Genomic DNA, 22,219 nt, shown 5'->3' on the forward strand with positions numbered 1-22,219 from the left:
ACAGTTGTAGGTGTCGGAAGGGACTTCTGGAGATCACCCAGCCCAGCAGGTTCACTGCTGCAGGTTGCACAGGAAGGCATCCAGGCGGGTTTTCAATATCTCTGGAGAAGGAGACTCCACCACCTGCAGGCAGCCTGTTCCAGCACTCTGCTCCTGTTTGGTAATGGCATGAGGTTTGCTTTAGAGATGTATTGGGCAACTTGCTAATTTGGACCATGATCCTATATGAGTGCTGAATATCGTTTGATTGATATTTAGATTTGTTAATGAGAGATGAAGCTAATAATAATTAAAAAAACATATACATTTTGTTTAACAAACAAACCTTTTTGGAGGACGTTCTATGGAAATTTTCCAGTTTCTTAATGTAGCACTAAGAATTAAAGACACCATGTATTGCTTTTGGTAACAGATGCTTGACGTTTGACGATGGCTATGGGAAGCTACACTTACTAGGAGGGGTTTAGGTTTCCGTGCCGGGTATTCAGTCCGTAACCCAGAACGGGGATTTGTTAGCGATTCGTTAGCGAGGCGGATCCGCTGTAGTCCGCCAGAGGGCGCCGCGGCCGCACTCCGCCTCCCCTCCGCCTCCTCCCGGCGCTGGCGCCCGGTCCTGCCGGGCCCTGGTGGGGGTGGGAGGGGAGGAGGGAGCTGGCGGCGGTACCGCCACCCGCCGGAGGCCGCTCGCCCGCGCTCCTGCGGCAAAGGCGGGCAGCGGGCGCTCCGCGCCCCGCTCCTCCTCCCTCCGCCCCGAGCGGCTCGGCGGCCCTCGCCAAGATGTCTCGGGATCCCGGCCGCAGCCGCTGGCTCCTTTTGGCCGCTTGCGCCCACGTCTTCTTCCTCCTCCCGCCGCTCCGCACCCGGGGTGAGTGTGCGGGGCCCTAGGCGGGACGGCACGGCGGGGCGAAGGGAGGGAAGCCGGGGCGCGGAAGCGGGAAAGGGGCGCGGGACGGAGCCGGACGCGGGGGGCATGGCGGAGTCGCGGCGGCTTCCTTGCCCCGTCGTCCCGCCCCGTGTGGAGGAGGTGCCCCTTCCCCTGAAGTTTGTTGTGGGCCGGGCGTGGGAGCGGCACCCGGCTGCCCGCGCTACGGGTTGGCTTCGGAAGCGCCGCGGGGCCGCTCGTCCTCGTGTTGGAGATAGCGCCGAGAGCGCGCGGTGGGGGAGCGCTGCGCGGTTCAGTGTCAGCGTGAAGGAAAAATAAAGCTTCGTACCGGCACATCCGTTTTCCAGCAAAGTAAAGGGTGATGTTTGGCTTTTTGGCTGCAGAACATTTTTCGTTTTACCCACGCAGGCTGAGTTTTGGAGTCCTGATACCTTATTGCTCTTCCTAACGCTGCATCTCACTCTTAGAGCAAGTAGTTTTGCTCCGGTGCTATAGCACACATAACTTCTGACTGTCAGAGGGCAGCTTCAATTTTCCCTGTGCATTTATGTATAGATGTGTTTTTTGTGGATACTTACAGCTAGAAGGCAGAAGTCTAACAGCTTGGATTCTTGCTTTAGTTGATCTTACTATAGAATCCATCCACCTGAAGCTTTTTTGTAGTGTCAGGGCTTTCCTCTGCTTTAAAAATACTTAATTTTCAAATTCTCCCTTTAATAAATACCATATGTTTTTCAGCTGGCAAATTTGCAAAACTATCAACTTTGTCCATGGAAAAGTAATAATTTGGACTGCATTTCACAGAAGAGAAGCAGCGTGTCTGTTAGCAGTTAAACCGTTGTAGAAAATCCAGCTTGCAGGTGGCAGCTTGCAGAATGGGAAAATGTATTCAGATGATTTTGTTTGTATAGTATTCAGACAATTGGAAGGAATAGTGATGATGCCTTTTCTTTCACAGCTTTTCTTGGTCACCTTTTATAATGATACAGGTGTATGCAGTGCTCACTGGCTTTTCAGTGGTTCACAGTGATGAATTCAGCTGCCTTCTTCGTGAGCTTAAAGAAATACAGTAAAAAAACAAATTGAGTTGCTTTTATTTTATGAAAGGCTTCAGATGTGGATATTTGTTGCATCACCTCCTCTACTCCCTCCCCTTGCTTTCTCTCTAGTCTTCATTTTACCTGGCTCCATCAGGGTCTTTGATGTTGTTAAGGCAGCATCAATGAAAATGTGTTACAAAAACTTGCATGTAAATGCACGTAGCTAATTTATTTTGCCTCCTAAGGCTCTTGTGCTGTCTAATTGTGGAAGATCCTATCTCTTTGACTAACAGTGGCAGTGCAGATTTTCTCTGGAATCATGCCGATTGGTAGACTTATGTTCTTTGAAAATTAAGGCATGGGGAAACCATGAATCCCCAAACAAAACAAAAATAGGCTTTTCATTAAATTATGATTTGAAGTCTAGGGAGATTGTTTTATGTATTCTGTTCATTGAGCACAACATATTTGACTGCAGGTTGTTACTGTGATTTCTGTAGAATCATATAAATGGCCTGGGTTGAAAAGGACCACAATGATCATTGAGTTTCAACCCCCTGCTGTGTGCAGGGTTGCCAACCACCAGACCAGGCTGCCCAGAGCCCATCCAGCCTGGCCTTGAATGCCTGCAGGGATGGAGCATCCACAACCTTCTTGGGCAACCTGTTCCAGTGGAACATTTGTTGTATAGAAGTCATAAAATCGTTACTCTGTAGCTCATTTAAGTCGACCCACAGCCTGGTGGGATGCTTGGAATGACTCTGGGTTCGGACAGACATGAATCAAACCATCAAAGAGGAAGATGCCAGGCACGTGCTCTTTGTGCTGAAATGGATTTTGACTATGGAATCAAAGGAAATAACTCAGTTTTTAACATCTTTTCCATATATAATCGTAGATACCTGAAAACTGCTTATGCTTAAAGGGGCACTGTGCTGAAAAAGGGGATTACTTCTGCATTTACAATATGATTTTGTAACATTATAGTTACACAATGTATTGCATTTTAGTGCTACAATACTTACCTGCACTTTCCTAGTTGTTGGCACATATTCCTGCAGTTCAGCTGCTGAACAATAAACGGTTGGATTTTTTTTTTCCTTTCATCTTCCTCCCCCACCCCCCCCACATTATAGTGCCATAAACAAGTCTCCTAACTCACAAAAATTCCAGCTGAAATAATGGGACACTTGAGAACAATAATTCGCAATTGAAGCTGCTTATATTTCATTCTCTGATTAAGCTTCTAGTTTTTGTGGAAATTGATTCAGAAATGTTGTCCAGCTTTTTCAGTTGATTTTATCCCTACTTCCAAAGGAAATAAAGATAAGATTGATGAAAAGAAAGAGCTTTAAAATCTGCCTAAAATTTCTTTGCCTCAGTTCATGAGCAACTAGGAGGGAAGGGCTGGCAATTGACATGTTCAGCTTCTGGCTGCTTTTGCCAGTATGAATAGCTGTGTGTGCTAACAGACATCAATGTGCACAGTGCATTAAATTGCCAAGAGAGAAATACAACATTACGATACTCAGTGTCTTGCTGTTTTGTTTTGTTCTCCTCAGATAACTTTGTTTGTGAGCAGTTGTACAGTTTATACCGTAGCCTTTTTCATTGTGGTGGTGGCCACAGAATCTGAACTTTTACCAGGTAGTCGGTTTCTTCTTGTTAATAGATTTTGTATGCTCTTGGATAAGTCAGTGGCCCACTTGAGGTTTGTCTTGCACCAACAAACTCAAAGGGATTGGAGGACGTTCTGACTTTGGCAGACAAACTGCAGCTGCAGAGATTGGTGCCCTTCATAGGGAAGTCTGAGCTGAAAGAAATACCCGTTTTTCTGAACTAGTAGTGATATTTGGAAAAGTTACTGTTTTGTTGTGTTGTTTTGTTTTTTTTTAACATGGCATCTCAAATCTCCCAGACATAGGTTGTCACTCCTTGTGCTTGTGTAATGTATGCAAAATGAGAAAACGTGCTTTCCACAGTGTTTGCAGTTTGTGTGTTACACAAGTTAGTGTGGTACTGCCTGCATGCACGTAGTTGGGTTTGAAAAGTGGGTGGATGGATTTGTCTTAGAGAGGGTCATTGACTCCTAGGCACTGTGTTTCCAGACTACCTGTGTTGGTAAGCATTACACCAGCTGGTCTTAAGAATCTTGTTTACACTTCACCCTTTTTCTAGTAAATCTCTGGAAGAGGATAGTTCTTTCCAGGCTGATAGATCAGATTGCGTAGCCAGAACACTTCATCTTGGTAGACTTGTTACCCCACAAGTGCATACCTGTGTAGTTCTGAAGACTGCTTTGCTCATATTAAATTATATTGTGTGAGCATAATGGATTTGCTGATAAGGTTGTAGAGGGACTGTGGCAAACTCATTGCTAAATAAAATCTTATGCTCTGCCTGAATGAAAAGTGTAGTTGCTGTTGAAGAATCCTGAGGCTTCATGGTGGCAGACTGATCAGTGAATGGTTCCTCAGTAGTTTAAAAATAATCAGAACAGTTCTTGTCTCATCTTCAAAATGCATCAGCTTGGGAAAAAATTACATGTACTCTTACATTTAACATAAAAGATAAAGAATCATTTCAATATGTTTATACATTGGAAAAGAGTGGGAAGCTGTGTGTCTGGAACCACTGAGAGTAAGAATAATGGCACATGGAGAAACTGAACCTTCATCACTGTCAGATTTCAGCTTAATAAATGGTATGTGTCAGTGTTGACATTTCCTTATATGTAAGGACAGCTACAACAAAAAACATTTTTAGCCAGGCTTATTAGTTCTGTTGCCCCTTCAATAGTACAGAAAGATGGATGTGGGAAGTGGTCCAGGACTGCTGGTTGATTTCCAAGGTTCACCTGCTGCAAGCTCAAGAGTGGTCCATTCCCACATACAGGGTGGCAGACAGAGATGGCAAGAAGCCCACATGGGTGAGAAAGTTCCTGGTAAAACTCAAAAAAGGAACTATGCAAGAGGTAGAAATAAGATCAGGTCACCATGGGAATACAGGGACGCTGTGTGTGCAGTGATTTGCTTAGGAAGACAAAAGCCCAGCTGAAGGTGAGGGGTGTGGAAGACAAGAAGGGCTTCTACAGTGTATCCACAGCAAAAGTGACAATAGGGAAAAAGTGGGCTTGCTACAGAATGGGTGATGTGAGATGGTGAGAATGGGTGTGGAAGAGAATGAGGAACTCAAAATCTTCTTCTCCTTGGTTTCTACTGTTAAGACCTTCTGTTAGCAGTGCCAGGGCTGTGATAAAAATTGTGGGAGGGTCTGGAGCAAGGGAGACTTAAGAAGTACCAGTTTAGGGGAACATATAAGCAAATGGAACATACAGAAATCATGGGGCCTGGTGGGAGGCATCTGCTAATGGTGACAGAGCTTGACATTCTCACTGCATGGCAGCTCTTGATAGATGGCCACTTCTTGACTAGAAGAGAGCAGATATCATGCTTGTCTTTAAGAAGGTCAAGAATCTGTGTTGCTTTAGTGAAAAGGATGGAGCAAATAATCCCAGGAACCATTTCCAAATACATGAAGGACAATAAGTTTTTTAATATTTATCTGTGTCCTAGGAAATACTGTTAGTAGATAATGTTAGTAGATAATGGACAGTCTATTCCAGTTTACCGTGCTTCGACTGGTGCAGTTGGACTGTGTGATCATTGCAGGTCCTCTCCAACCTCAAGTATTCAGTGGATCTGTGATGCAAAGATGAAGTTGGTTATTAAAATAAGAAAAGGAACCTTTTCTTACGATTATGGGCTCTCAAAAAATAATAGGAATAGCTCTTTTTTTTCAGGGTTATCTGAATATTGTTTGTTCTGTTTCAAGAATAGAGGACATTAATATTTTATAAACTCTAGAAGCTGTGTGACATGGGTTATTTAATATTATGGTGAGAGGCAGCATCTCCTGTCAATCATGGCTGTTTCAGGTCTCTGTACGCCGTGCCTCAGCTATGTAATAAAACCTGAATGTTGTGAAAATTCTGCTTACATGCAGCTCTGCAAAGAAGCCAAATTTATGGGGTGATTATTCTTCATGCTAATATTGTGTAATCAGTACATTTCCCAAAATAAGGGTGTTTTGTTTTGTTCTTGTAATTCGGATTGTGTCTAGTAGAACGTGTGGATCTGCTTTGTGTGAGGGAAGGTGATGATCAGAGCATGCTGTCAGCAAGGGATATAATAGTAAGATTGAAATATTTACTGTGCCCTTTTGAAATAGAAGTACAAAATATTCCATGAATATTTTGACACACACAGCCCCTATTTGTACACTGTTTTCTTCTTCCTGGCTAGATGTTGTCTTGAAATTTGGCTGTGGTTAATGCAAGTCTACCATATTACACAACTCCAAGGTATTTAATGAAATTCAGTCCCCGGTTGGAAGAACAGAGTCTTGTAGGTAACCAGAGATGGAGCATCACAGGCTTTGAACAACTTCTCCCTTTCCTATGTTTCTGTTTTCCAGTCTAAGGAATTGAGAGTTGCTAGTAATTCACTTTGAAATCAGTTTCGAATGGTAAATAATTTAAAATTGCAGTGTAGCACTTTGTTTTAACGTGCTGTGTTTTTCTCAGTTTTTAAGAAAATTATGTTCTTGATCATGATTAATAGGACCTTTAATTCCTTTCAAGTGATGGTAATTAGCTTTAATTTGCATATCTTTAGTAAGTTTAAGAAAAAGAATCCTTATGAAGAATCTTAGGTTTTCTTATTTAAAATAGAATTACTGCTTTGCAAATGAGCAAACTGAGACAAATTGCTGAGACTGCATCAGCAGGAAAGGAACAAAAAAATTATAAAACCTTTTCTTATGATTTTTTGTCTAATGCAATCCAAAAATATATGCACAGGGTGGTGTCAGTATGAAAGATTTTAGATGATACTAGGTTGGTGTAAATTAGCTCTTTCGGGTCTCTTAAATATTTGTTTGGATCTTGAGACATCAGCAGCTGAACTTGTTCAGAGAGAGCATTCAAGATGCAAAATAACCATCTTCAAATTTGACACAGTTTTACCTCAGTGATATCGTATCTGTGATTCCATTTTGATAATCTGAACTTCAGCCTAAAGACAGAGAGGATTACAGATTCCTCCATGTGACAGCACATTATGCTGGTGTTAGGTGAATGAATGACTGAACAGATGTGTTTTTTCTTTTTTTTGTATGGGATTTACCTAACCAAGATAAATTGGCTTCACATCAGAGTGACTTCTTTTCCTAGCGATGCATAGGAATAGAATTGCCAGGTATTAAAAACACAGATTCTTACAGAATATTCATTAAGGTTATCATCAAAATTGTATCATTTAATGTAAAAAATAATAATAATAATAATAATTTTGCTTCAGAGCTTTGTCACGTATGAAAACAAGCTCCTATAATTTGAAAAAAAATGTCTGCTTTTTCTTTCAGGTTTTGCTTTAAGTGCAGTTCTTGAAGATGCAGAAGATAAAGCTGAAGTACCAGTGCTGCAGGTAATAAATTTTAATTGCCAAAGCAGAAACATATTACAGCCATTATAAATTCATCTATAAATGTGTAGAGCAAGTTTACATCCATGGATTAGTTTGATCAGTGACTTCAGTGATATGAACTGCTGCTTGACATCCTTCTGGTGTGTCAGACTTCTTAAGATACCTTTTGTGGGACACACACTGTATGTTACACTGGTCTTCCAGCATTGCTAGCATCTTATCTCATGGACTCTCAGTACTACTGGAATAAACTTACCACCTTTGATTCTTCCTTACATTGCATTTTCTGATTTATGTTGACATTTTTGTTAAGATAATTAGGTTTTTTTTTTTTTTTTGTGATGATGTGGAACAGAATAATAATTGAGAAAAGTTATTTTGTTTTTCCAAGATCAGCAGAGGAGTCCATTAGAAAATTATAGGTAAAAAAAAAAAACATCCAACCAAACTTTGCTGTTTTGTGAAGCTTCTACAGGCAGATTGTGCTGTTACATCTAACTAGAATCAGTTTGAACACGTAACTGTTATTACTTCAGAGATGGTTTTCCTTCCTTCTCCATTTTTGTTAAATATGCTGTGCAATGAAAGGAATATGGCTGTCCAGTTGGCTGAATGACTTTTTGCTACCCATATTGCATCTCAAGTAAAGCTTGCATATGAAATTTTAGATTAATAGATTAGAAGAATGGATAGTCAGAAGTAGTCCTACTGTTCAGTTGAAGAGCATAAGGGGAATTGTGTGTGCATGAATTCCTTTAACAAGCTTCTACATACAAGTTTTTATATGTATAAAATACACATATGCACATGTGTACATTTGAGCAGATGTGTGTATACATAAGCAAGATTTAAAGAGGAAAAATCAGAAATAGTGGAACTAATAAAAAGTTAGAATCTAGAAAAGCCATTTAAATCTAGGTTTGATCTAAATTTGATCTTGCATCAAATGCAATAGAAGTAGATGTGTTTTTAAATTTGCTCTTAAAGATGATTGCTGAATCTACAGTAGTTTACATGACTTAAAAAGATCCCCATTGCAAATTCATGATCTGCTATCATATATCTGGGAGCCTGGATAACGTAATCCTGTTTTCATTACTTACATGTTTCTGTAAAATGCCAATGCTGTCTCATTCCAGTTTGAGAGGAGCTGCATACTAGGGAAAACGTATCTGGAAGGGTGAGAATTGTGAAAGTGACTTGGATTTCTACTGGTTGCCTCAATTCAACATTAAGGTGTAATTACCACTTGCATAAAATGTTAAGGAGGATGCTTAGGGTTTTTCAGTAGCGTTTGGTGTCTAATGTGTGTCTGGCATATAAATTTATGTAATTAATTATTTTAATGCTGACTCATTTGAATACATAGATTTCTGTGCTTAGAATGAAAGGCCTTTCTGAACCCAATGGCAAGGGATTGGATGGTTACTTTTTTATTTCAGAGTGGAATGTGTGTAAGTCCTATGTATAGTAAGTTTACCTCATGGCTTCCAGAGATGACCAGACTTTCAGTTTGCTCTGGCCTGGATTCTGTTGCTGTCTGTTGCTGAGGAAGCAATTTTTTTTTGTTTTTTTCTCCTGTGTCTTTTCTGGAAGGTAATCTGAGAAATTTACTTTGGTTTGTATGTTACCTTAGTTACTGCTCTGCTCATAGATTACAATGTGTATGTAGTTGCTTTTTTGATTATATATCTCAGTGTAAAATCAGATCTGGACAAAGGAAAAATCACCTGATGCAAGCAGAACTGAAAGGGTTAAATGGATTGGCATTAAAAAAAAAAAAAGGAGAAAAAACAAGCTTCTAAACAGTAATTGTCACAAGGATAGGAAAACTTTATTAAGGCTTTCTCCTGGAGAGTGCTAAGTACAATATTTCTCTATGTGAAGGAGTCAAAACACTTGAACTAAGATAAATCTTAAGAACATCCTTATGCAATTAATAAAGACAATTTTGGTTTCACATTCAGACAAACAGAAGAACTGAGGTGCTAGCAGGAAGGCACAGGAAGGCAATAAAAGGAGACTCTCCTTCCTACAATTTCTGTAGGAAGTGTAAAGCTATTTCTCTACTCTGATATCTGTCCCCCAGTCATCAGTTCTTAAACAATACGTTTCCACCCAGTGTCTGTTACTGAGAAGCAGCTCAATGTACTCTAGAGATATTTTTTTATGTCTTTGTTTCCCATTTTCTGATACAAGGGCAATGCCAATGTTGCCAGTCCTTAAACACTATTAAAATTGCGTGACAAATGGACCAGTATGTAATGCCTGACCTGAGTAAATCCCAACCTTTTCATGTTTACTGTTTTGACATAAATTGCTGTTTGGATTTTTCTTAAGAGTGATGCTTTGATGGATGTTTGATAGTGCATCACACATGAGTAGAAGTGTTTTTTTATACATGCATGTATATATTGTACAGTTTCTTATTCCAAACTTTGTGCTGTGATCACAAAGGATATATATATGCACATATAATTATGTGTATACACATATTATTTAATGTGTATATATATACACATTAAAAAAAAAAGCTGAAATTGTTAGTGTTAAAAGCTCCAATATAAACTGAGTCATGGATAAGAGTTCTCACTATTTTTTTCTGCTTTTCCCCTTCTAGAAGTCTGAAAAACGTGGAACAGTGAGTAAAAGGAACAAGGGTAAGTAAAATTGTTTTGTGCAAACTTGTTCTAAGCCAGTACTGAAGTTCACGCATCCCATTTGTTTTTTCAGTCTGTTTTTAACGTGGTTGTCTTTTTTGTATAAATAAAATAAATAAAATACAGCCATGCTTTGAAAAGTAACTGTGAAACAGTGACTAAATGCTCAACAGCATTATTAGTGAGTTGCTGATTCCCAAATATGTTTTTCCTTGCTTGCACAGCCTCATCAAACATATGCTTCTTGATCTGCATTTGTATTTGAAATTTTAGTGCAGTTAAGTTTATTTTCTCAAAATGTGCACTTGCACTATGAAATTAATGCATAACTTTGTGTAGTACACAGGTTTTTTAAAATCAATTTTCATGCTAAAAATGTGATACGAAACTGAGTGCTATGAAATCTGCCAGGTTCTCATGGTAATTGTAGTAACTGGAACCACTACAAATTACTTGTTACAACCAGAAGCAAGTTTTAAAGAAAGATGTCAAACACTAACAGCATTCTGAATAGTGAAATAAATTTGAACTGCAGTGGTACTTCTCACTCATGCAAGGTTGAGCGCCTAGTTGATCTTGTTCTAAAAAGAGGCAGTTTGACCATGTTTCTGTTGTAGCAGCTTCTGAGAATTTGGGAGTTCATTCTGACATCAAAGATGACCACCAGGAACATTTATCATGCTTGTACTGGAGTTGGTAATAGAACTCTTAATGGTACTGAGAAGTCTTGGGTTTTTTGGTTGGTTGGTTCTGTGTTGGACTTCTTTGGATTTGATTCCAAGCGGTGTCCCTAGTGCAGATAACTACATGGAAAATAATTAAATCCTTTTATGTGTTAGGTAACAAATTTTAGGTATGTGTTGCAACAGTAGGTTGTGGAAGCAGACAATACTGGTAGTTTCAATTAAGGACAAATCTGTAAAGAGATGGAAAGAGAAGCAGCCAGTTATTTATCTTCCAGCATTTCCTAATGCAGTAGTTGTGCATGCTGGTAGGGTACGAGCAGCACTGTGTAAGTGAAGATTGTGCACTCTTCCCACACCATGTTTCTTATCACTGCTGTTGAAGACAATAAGCTGGACTTGATGGACTTGATGCATCATTACCTGTGTTCTCTATCTTTTTTAAATGGAGACCCTACCTCTTCCTAAGAAAAGTTTTTTTCTAATTTGTATGTTGTCAAGCAGTTCTGTGGATACTGTAAAATAAAAGGACTTGGGACAGTGTTTTTTTTTCTTGATGGTTCTTAGTTCCTGTGATTTTTCATTCATCTTTTTCAAACTGTTACACAAGAAAATTCTGTTTTCTTATAAATAAGCTGTATCTTTTGTGACAAGAAAGCAAAGTTACTATCTGTAGTCTTCCTTTCAGAGATGTTAAAGGTCTTTGGAAATGTCCTTAGCCTAGACTCGGAAGACAAGTATCGAAATACTGATGTTTCAGTCACTGAGAAGACAAGTGTGTGTATGGTTGAACTTTGTGTTCTCATGGTCAGCATGTGATGCCGCTTTCAGGATGGGCTGGTGCTCAGTGAGCTTCTTGCACAGATGTGTTACAGCCCAACCATAAGACCACTGCCAGTGTTGCATCACCATTGCCACACCTTGGCAAAAAGTTCTGCCCATCAGATGGGCATATAGGTACTTTAATGGTGGGTACGTTTGACCCCAAGTGATAGCCTACATAGCTGACCAGCACTATTTTCGGTTTTTAGTGTATCTGAATAACAAAAGCAAGTCTGTTCTGGAGGTAAGATTATTTTAAGTAAGTGTAGCAATTACTCATCTGTCATATGCTGAAATGTGATGGTTGGATCCTGGGAGTAACACTTCTTGCTGAAAATTTTGCAGTTGCATGAGTATAATATACATCATGATTTCTGAGAACATAACATTTTGTTGGTGTGTATGGACAGAGTAGATAATTGAGCACATTTATTGAATACGTATCATTGTTTCAATAAAGTAGATGGCATTAGTATTGAAAATCAGTGGAGCTAATTACAGTATAGGGTCAAGACAGCGGAGTGGAAAGATCATTGGGTAAGCAGCAAGTTGATTGGAACTACTGTACTGACTTCAGTTTCTTTGGGAACTCAAGGCAGCATTTAACTTGAGTGTTGGAACGGGCGTCCCGTTCACTGCAGGGGAGTTGGACTAGATGGCCCTCAGAGGTCCCTTCCAACTCTAAGAATTCTATGATTCTGTGTTGCACAGAGTCAGTGCATACTCTAAAGTGCACATTGCTGACAACGGGTTGTTAAAAGCTCGCTAACACTCCATTCCACTCAGCAATGAGATATAGCTATATTAAGACACAGAAGGTTTCAACCTTCCTGCTTCCTAATTTCGTTTTTTTTTTTCCTCTGTGAACTCGTCTTGCTTTTCCAATCAGAGAGCATTTGAGATCATCAAAGATATTTTCCGGATGTGGAAAAGCCTTAGGAAAACAAAAGAAGAAGACAATGAAATAAACCTAGTGCATCAGAGACTGCTGGTTACTAGTCTTCCAAAAGACTCTGCTCTTTGTTTTGCTTGGTTGACTACTTCTCAACCTGAGAAACAATTTATGTGTACGATGAACAGTTTTAAATTATACATGCTTTCCACTGATACTTTAATACCGTATATATTTCCTCTTAGAAACTATTTTAAAGTGTCTGTAGAGAGGAAACTATTTCTGTGGGTTTCAAGCACTAATCCAAAATTGGGTGTTAGATTACTCTTAGAATTCTGCTGTGGGATATTACAGCTGTTGAATGCACTGTAAGTGAAACTGAAGGTAATTCAGCTGTTTGCATATCTGTAAGTGTTCTGATACTACAGCAGTAATTGTATACTGTCTAGTTGTTGCTTTTTGTCTCTGGGATATTCTTAATGTTCTACATGTAGATTTAACCCTTTGGCACTCAGTAGCATCAATTAAGTGTAATTTTAACTTTTGCACTGATTTTAATTTCTGCATAGGTAATTTAGTAGATTTAGTGCCAGTTAGTCAGTAGTTGGTATTCATATGATTTTATTGTGAAGGTTTTTTTAAGTAGTTTATAGAGTGAATCAGAGTATGAGGGAATGCTACACGGGCAAAAAAAACCTGAAATCCAAGCGTAGCTGTATGTCAGTGCTTATGATGTCTGCACAATTTTATACTTTCAGTGTTTATCTTGGAAAATAAATTAATAAATGGAGTGGAAAAGATGCTGAGGAAAAGCAGAAAAACATTTAACTGACAACTTTGTGCTGTCATAGGTCTAACATGGCTAATATTATTGTGTGCTTAAGTTTCTTTGTTGCTTCAGATCTCATCCTCATGTCATGCTTTTATAAGTTAATCTTTTAAAGGGACTGTTTTAGATTTGTGTGTGTGTTAAATGATGCCTTTTTACTGTTTCATGAAATATTTGTGTAACTAAAGAAATTGCTTCCTTTATAATAAATTCCCCCACACATACCTGGGTTTTCAGTCCCCTGGGAACAAAACTGAAAATAACTACTTTTGTCTTGAAATCTTTTTATTTTCTGGTTCACAGAATTAAAAGAAGTTATCTTTGTCATCCAGAGTCAAAGCAATTCCTTTCATTCCAAAAGAGCAGAAGATCTAAAAAGAGATATTTTAAAACAGACTGCAGATCTTGGAAAGGTACGTTTAGATTATACAGATTGTATTTTGTTATGTATGTTTCTTCTGTGTATTAGTAAAAGAAAGAAAGAAAAGCTTTTATATTTCACCCTTTTCTGACCTACTGTATTCCTTTTATTGTCTTCTGTATGCTTGTATAAAAACTGTTTCAATGATTATTCACTGATTTAATACCATAATTTATCACTAAATAATTTTAATTTGAACTATACATTTTTGTAGAATAACTTTTTAGGTTTGAATGGCATTTGATATAGAAGTGATTAAAAAAGTGTTGAGGTTTACCTGTATTACTGTAAAAGTGTAATCTTTTGTTTTTAAGTAAAATTAATTAAAATATTTTTGGTATTAAAATTAATAATAAATTTAATCAAAATTAATTAAAATTGGTTTTTAATTTAAAAAAGATAAGGTGCTTTCTTTACGAAGTGAACAACATAATCACTTTAACAATACTTGGAATAATTTTTAGGTAAGCACATCATTTTACTAAGAGCAAATGAAGATGCTGTGATGTAGATTCTGTTAGAATTTTATTGCACATCTGTAGCACTGTGTAGCACTGTAGAGCAGCAACATCACAGAATTGCAGGGGTTGGAAGGGACCTCTGGAGATCATCGAGTCCAACCCCCCTGCTAAAGCAAGCACCCTGCTATAGGTTGCACAGGTGGGCATCCAGGCAGGTCTTGAACATCTCCTTAGAAGGAGACCCCACAGCCTCTCTGGGCAGCCTGTTCCAGTGCTCCATCATCCTTACTGTAAAGAATTCTTCCCATGTTGGTACAGAACTTCCTATGTTCAAGTTTTAGGCCATTGCTCCTTGTCTTCTCACTACACACCACTGAGAAGATCCTGGCCTCATCCATTTGCCTCCCACCTCCTTTTAGATATTTATAAACATTAATCAGATCTCCCCTGTCTCCCCTCAGACTTCTTTTCCCAAGGATGAACAGACCCAGGTTACTCAGCCTTTCCTCACACGGGAGATGCTCCAGGCCCTTTATAATGTTTGTGACCCTCCACTGGACTCCTTCTTGGAGATCCCTGTCTTTTTTAAACCGGGGAGCCCAGAACTGGACACAATACTCCAGATGTGGCCTCACCAGGAATGTGAAAAACAAGAATGTAAGAAAAAGATTTTGAGAACAATGCTGTATAGTATTGAAAAGTAAAAATGAATAGCACTTACTTTCATATCAGCAATGGATGATGGGATGTATAAACTGCTTTACAGAAGCATGCAGTATTTTTACCATTAGACTTGCTTTAACCATTAGATTTGCTAGACTTGAGCAAAATCATGTATTTTGTACCATTTCATAGAAATGTTTCAGATTTTGACTGGTTCTTTTAAACACATATCTGTGCAACCTGTTGTAGGTTACCTGCCTGTTTCTGAGTTCAACTACCACTGTAGAGATTATTAATATCAGTTTAAGTGGTACAAGTGCATGCATAAATGTGGAAGTGTACATAGAACACCTCCACACTGCTTGAGGTGATGCCTGTGTCACTTATGTCTTCACTGAATTTTTGTTCATATTGTCTCTTCATCCATCTACTTGTTTCCATTTCAGAGTCTTTAAGTGCTTTGGCTAGGATAAGAACAGGTGACAAATGTTTGGAACATCCTATTGTTGTGTTCTTGTTTATTTATTATCTATTATTCAATGTATAATCAGATGCCAGCTGGCCTGTAGCATTGGTCTGCACATCAGAAGTTCAATTTCTTTGTTATCTGACAGGTTTGTGCTTCCAGAAGGTTCTATTTTTGTTTCCAGCTTTCTTTGACCATATCTGTTTGTAGCATCTGCCTCTATAACATGGTGAAGCCTCTTGGTGCCTATCTCAGCTTTACTGTGCCTTTGAATCGTGGCTGCAATATCTGTTGTTGATTTGCCAATTGCTGTTGAGTATGGCTTTAACTGCTTTAAGAATCTGCTGCTTTTAATTGCCTAGGCTATACTGCAACAGCATTGCACTGTTTCAATGCACTGAAATATTTCCTTGCTTAAGTGTTGAGGAAGGGGAGGAAAAGAGACTGAATAGCTTGCTTGAATTTTAATGTGTATTCACCATATTCCTGTCTGAAATGATCTGTCTCTAAATTGTTCTTGCTCATGCTTTGGTCATCTGCAGGAAACAATTTTCAGGGGTTTTATAGAGGATATTTTTTCTATGTTTCTTAATTTACCAGTGGGACATGCAGCCCTTTTATGGGTGGATTAATATTTTCTAAAGTTCTCACTAACTCTACTTCCACATCTGTTTTCAGATTCTTGGGAGAAGCTAAGTGAAGCTGTGTTGTCCAAAAATGTCCTTAAATATTTCTCTGTTCTGCAATACACTATGAGTTTGGACATCTGTATCTCACCTGAAAGAAATTCTAAATACTACAACATGGAAACAGTTTTCAGAGTTATTTCCATTTGCTTTGTGCTGTGTTAGTACTTTCCACATTTTATTCCTTGTTAAATGTGTTCCACAAATGAACAGGCATACTTTCCTACAGACCGCTGTCAAACTCTACAGCTAGAATATTTGAATGATTGTTGAGTATTGAAGTAGGTCTGAACTATTCAGTGTTTTACTTCTCTATAAAGCATAATAAATCTGTGGTTATAAAATCTAATGGACGTAATTCCTGATCATTGCAACTTAGTTGTTTAATCTGTACATTTAGAAAATCAGCATATTTAGAAGAATATAGTCTTAATTTGCTTGAGACCTTTTAAAATAAATACCATCAATGCAGTGTAATCTGTATTGCCTCTGTTGTTTCAACATACAGATTTCTTGCTCAAATTTTAGGTTCTATTCTGAAAAGCTTTGCTCTGCTCTCCCTTCTTAATGGCTTCCCATCCCATGGAAGCTTATTCCAGCTGAGACTAGTCAGTCTTTTGGGATCTTGTAGTTTTAATGAGGTTTAATGGATTATGTTTAAGTGAAGTGTTGTATTACATTCAGTCCTGCCTGGTAGAAAAATTTGTCCTTATGGGTAGGTTTTCCTCAATATCAACATGAATCTTGTTTTTATTAGAACAGATCTGTTTTATACATCTCTTCAAATTATTTTATTTCCCAGTGTTATTAGATCAATTGTTTTATGGTTTGGTAAAGTGTTAGCATATAGATCCATTTCCTTCCTATGAATGGCTTTCTTCCAGCTGTAAGGATTTATGTGAAGTAAACCCTTCACTGTCACAAAATGTACCTGTCACATTCATTCTTAGAATGTTTCTTATAGTTCTTCTAGTAAATATGTCTTTTTTTTGTAAGAATTACCATACTCATTTGAACGTGGGGGCAAGACCTCTGAATATTGTTCAAAACTCAGTAATTACAAGAATGAAGTTAATTAGCTTTTTATATTGTCCAGTTCAAAAAGTCAGTTACCACCTCTGCTAGCAAGTGCTAATGGAAGACTCCAGACTTCCTTTTGATCTTTGAAACGTGAAGCCCAGTCTAGTATAAAAATCTATTAAGTTAGAAATGGTTTATGTTTATAGCCTTCTTTTTGTGGATTGTAGATTGATAGGCAAATGTGTTGAACTTTGATTTTATATATGTGTATTTTATATTTTATATTTTTATATTATGTATATTATATATATATTTTTATATATATTTGATTTTTTATTTACGTGTATATGTATATATGTGATATATATATATATATATCCTCCCCTGGTTTCAGTGGTTTTTGTGAGTCTTCTCATGTCCTGGTAGTCTGAATAATGATATTCAAGTTTTCATCTACAAGATTGGAAACATGTTGATGTCAACACATTTCATGGTAGAGGAAAACATAGACATATTTATAAACTCTACTGAGTTTATAAGTGAGTGTTTGAGTGACTGTTTTTCAGTTTGCTGCAGGAAACCTGTCTGTACTAGCATTTGAGGGAAATATTGTAGTGTTGTGACCATAAGGCAAATGAAACAAAACTTGATGACTACTGAATCAAGTAAATTCTTTTTAAATCACAAAAACCTCAGCAGACTTCTTATTAATTTTCTATTGCTGGAACTCTAGCATGCAAACAATTTCCAACCTTGTAATAAGCATGCTGAAATTTACTCCAGTTACTGTTGAAGAATGGCTTTTTAAAATAAAATAAAAAAAAGCAATGGCTACCATCATCTTTACCACGTGAAAAGCTTGCAGTGATGATTATTGTTCCTTCAGATAAATATATTGTTGCAGAAATCTTTATTTTGATGACAAACTAGATGTAAAATAAGTCCTTATGCAATAAACTGCCTAAAATGTGTTTTCAGATACAAATATTTATTGCATCTGTTTTCCCAGACACTGAGTAGCTGGATGTAGCACTCAGGAATCAGTGCTTTGGTTGTACATTTAAGTGCACTTGGCTGGCAGCAAAGTTGTGTTTTGAGGACTGCAATATAATATACAATAGGAAAAGGAATAACATTACTTTCTGTTTCATTGAAATTTCTTCTTCTCTGTGCCTTGCACCTCAAGTTATAGTCAGAAGCACTTTGCTTTAATTTGCAATTGGTACCTTCTTGTGATTGGCTAAATGCTTCCATCTTTCCTTTAATATAAGACCATCTGAAGGCAGATGCATACACATCATTTTCCTCTTGATTTATGAAAACTGAGTACTGCTGTGGCCTTTTCCTGAACCCTTTGAAATGGCTTATAAAGTCTGAAGCAAGCCTGGTGCTTTTTCAAAATGGTAATCAGGCATCTGAGCATGGAACAGAAGTAGAGATGAGGATGACTTTTAATTTTTAGATTCAAGAATCAGAATTTATGTTTCCAGCTCTCTTGCTGATTTACTGTGAAAACTGAGCATGTCACTGGCATCCCTGTTACTGTAACTTGTGTAAGCAGTACTAAATTATTTTAAAGATGCATTTTATACTGTGATTTTACGTCATACATGATTTTAAAGCAGGAGGCTGTGTCAGTGCTTTTGAATTGGTTGGAGACCTGACTCCTTTAGTCATGCATTGCTTAGTTTTTATTTAGCTCTTGCAGCTGTAGTGTGTGGCAGCTCTTGCAGCCCTCAGTGTGCTGATACCACAGGTGACATTTGGGCATAAGTGTTCTGCACTTTATTTCAAGCCTCTAGGTATTCCCTTCAAAGCATGATGTTTTATGATAAGGAGATGAGCATGATGTGTTCCTTAATTGATTACATGGGGTCTGTGCAAAATATTTTACTTCTAGTGTATTAGCTTAGTATCTAATAGAGAATTAGGAAATCATGAGTTGTAAGAAGCATTTAGGTCACCTTGTTTCAAAACACTGGAAGTCATTTATTCTGCGGGCCCGCATGCTGGTAAAAGTAATGAAGAACCCAGTAGGCAATCCAGAATAGTTTTTTTTTTTATTATTATTATTATTACTATTATTTTAAGATTAATTGGTGCTTAGGAAAAAGAAGTGTATATTATTTATGTTTAACAAGAGTATTTTTATTTTCGTTAAAGGAATTACCAACTGTGCTGCTTATTCATCAGATGGACAGGCATGAAGGTGCATGGACCATATTACCACTAATGAGAGAGTAAGTGTAATCAATGCTGGTTATTTTCAGATATTTTTAAGATTTTTTTTTCAAAAACAACAGTTTTTAGATCAGAGCTGCTAACTTCTCTTTTCACTTGCTTGCTCTTCTTTTTTTTTTTTTCCAAAGCAATTTACTGTTAAGCTTCATTAAATCAAAGGAGTATGTTATAGACATAATACAAGCAACCAAAGAAATAATATAATGTAACTGAACAACTACCTGCCTCAAATAGGTATGGGTTTTAAAATTATTAGAAAAATAAAGTAGTCAACAGAAAACCATTTTAAAATGTGTATATTTTCCTATTTGCTCACAGTGTAAGGTCTGTGAGAAGTATTTCAGAACCTTAGACTTTTCAGTACTTGACTGAATGAAGAGGATTAAAAAAAAAAAGGAAAAAAAAGGTAATAAATAATATCTGTATTTAGTTTGTATCTTTTGTTGCTCACTGTGTTCCTAAGAGGTAAGACTCGTCTGCAGAGGAAAGATGTAGGTTTTAATGTATTTTTAGAAGCTTTTTTTCATCTTAGTATGGTTGAGGACAGAATTTCAAATATCTTTTCTTAGCGTATGCAAATTGCTCTGAGGAAGACTTGCTGCATTTATGTGGTAGGAAGCTGCAAATAGTCAGGAAGCAATGACTTTTATTTCTGAAAGTTCTAAAGCTTCAGGGTACTAAAAACTGAGCAGTTAGGAAAATTTAAACCTTGCTTAAAATTTGCCTTTAAAAGCAATGTCAGTGGCTCTGCAGCCTCCTGAGGTTTACTTTAGTTAATATTATTGTTCCTCTGATGTGCCTTTATTGCATCAGATTGCTAACAGGACAGGATTTTCACACCCTTCTCTTTTCTGCTTTCCATTGCTTTCTTTATTGCAGAAATATGAAAATGGTGATTATGTAGTGGCCATGTTTAATGTATACATAAATTGTGTACATAAAGGTGCAGAAGGAGAATTGAAGTAAATTGAAAAACTGGAAGATGGTGTTCCAATTATATCATCTGTTTTTTTTCCCTTTCTTAGCTCTTCTTTCAGTGACCTAATGTCTCTTCTTTTGAATGATGTCCCAGTGCAAAAGTTTATGCATATAGCTCTTAGAAGAGAGCAAAACCTAAAAGCAAAAATACAGATACTCTTCTGTGTGATAAAGTAAAAGAAATTTCATCAGGAATCAGAAAAAGAATATTAATTGGAGAATTTTCATCTTAAAGAGAATTCTGGAATATCAAGTTTATTGTGTCTGTTTCTTATACCATTGTTGATAGAACAAACACATATGAGAAATACGTTTGTGTTTTGTGGCTAATAACACCTAGATTTTTTTGACGTAAAGAAGAGAAAGAGGAGAGATTCAAGGGGGTCAACCCATTTTGCAAGTTCTATCTGTGCATCAAAGCCTTCAGTCTTTACTGGGCACTGAGTACTGTGCACATTTAAGAATATGACGGTATCAGATGCTCATTCAGGTACTTGTGTGGCGTGTTTTACAAGGAATCCCTTGGAAATGCTGAATTAAATAGGCTTTCCCAGCTGATGATAATTTATTTGTTGCCTGAATGACAGCGTTGCCCTGGACTTCAGTGGTGAGAAGACAATTATATGCTTTTGCAAACTGAAAGGATAAACGAATCATGTGTTCTTCTAATTATTATAGTTAAGCAAATTGAGTATCATAAACAGAAAGCAGTGAATAGCATTGCAAGACACAGAAGAAAGGTAGTTTTTGTTAAATTGTGGAAGAATTCAAATAGGATAGCAGATAAAAGATGAGAATTTCCTGAAGGAGTAAGGAAATCAGTATCAAGATTGGTGTTGGCTTTGAGGAAGGTGGAGAATCCCTTCAATCTGTGTAGTACAACTGTATTAAAAGAGCTAATGAATGTCTTAAGTTGGGGACAGTTATGATCATATCAAGCTGTCATGACAAAGGATGTCATTAGGCAGTTTCAGGTTTGTTGCAGTGTTAGATGCCCAATAGCAAGGCTCCTTGGCAGATAGCTGAGGCACAGAGGGGATGGTAATTGGAACTGCTGTGTACATGCTTCTGAATTCATAGATGGCTATACTAGTAGTACATATACTTCTTTTTTTTTGTTGTTTTTTTGAGTAGATATTCTTTATGTATGTCTGTTCCTTTCTTTCTATAATAACTAGTGCTATAAAAATAGGTAGCAGCAGAGGCAGTATCTTTATCCATTCACTGCAGTGTTCAGGTATGTAATTCTACGTTAATAGTAACAGTTATGTGTGTGTAAATGAATATTTAATTGCAAAGTACTTATATTTGAGGAATGGGGATTGAATCTATCATTCTATTCATAAGCCAGTAAAGCATAGTAAATGACAATTTCTTTTGTTAGTTTCTCTGTTGCCTACGGTAGGAACTCCTCATGGATTTTCTTCTGTGAAGAAGATACAAGAATACAAGTTGTAAAGCTGCTAGAAATACTTAGAAGATTTGACACCTCTAAGGTGAAGTAAAAAAGTAGATATTTAACTTTCTTTTAATGCGCTTTAATAGATTTTTAGATGAAACAGAGGGGAGGAATCATTTTACTTTTAAGTACAGAAATACGGAGTTCCATGTTATGAAACATTCTACACTGACTAGAATTAAATTTTTAAACACCGCTTTATGGCTTAGAGCTCCAGGCATTGGAAAATACATGTCCAAACAGGTGCTGAGGCTGAGAGTGAGCAAGGTATTTAACATGAAGAACCATGAGAACATGTACAGCTTTTGAAAAACTGCTAAAATTGAGCAGAAAAAAATAATGCCTTTGTGTGTATCCCAGAAATGATGTAGAAACAGTAAAAAGATGGATATAATCTACGCTGTGTTCTCCTCCCCTTTTCCTGTCATAATTTTTGATCATCATCAAGTAGAATGACTGTAACTAGTCTGTCTCTGATATAATATGGTATCATATTTTATTTGTGTTCTCCTTCTGAGCTGTATTAGTG

The 22,219-nt window shown here is 37.4% G+C and overlaps 1 protein-coding gene across 1 annotated transcript in view; it reads left to right on the top strand.

Moving 5' to 3' along the window:
- The first annotated feature begins 652 nt into the window (after positions 1-652).
- Positions 653-22,219, top strand: part of B3GLCT (beta 3-glucosyltransferase) — a 46,963-nt gene continuing 25,396 nt past the window's right edge. Inside the window, exons 1-6 of the mRNA XM_052671135.1 lie at positions 653-865; positions 7,348-7,409; positions 10,030-10,069; positions 13,599-13,708; positions 19,176-19,252; positions 21,616-21,727. Coding sequence (XP_052527095.1) covers positions 778-865; positions 7,348-7,409; positions 10,030-10,069; positions 13,599-13,708; positions 19,176-19,252; positions 21,616-21,727 — 489 coding nt within the window. The 5' untranslated portion in view covers positions 653-777. The remainder of the gene's footprint in view (positions 866-7,347; positions 7,410-10,029; positions 10,070-13,598; positions 13,709-19,175; positions 19,253-21,615; positions 21,728-22,219) is intronic.

Source organism: Tympanuchus pallidicinctus, unplaced genomic scaffold, assembly GCF_026119805.1.
Source record: "Tympanuchus pallidicinctus isolate F22 unplaced genomic scaffold, pur_lepc_1.0 scaffold11, whole genome shotgun sequence".
Lineage (NCBI taxonomy): Eukaryota > Metazoa > Chordata > Aves > Galliformes > Phasianidae > Tympanuchus > Tympanuchus pallidicinctus.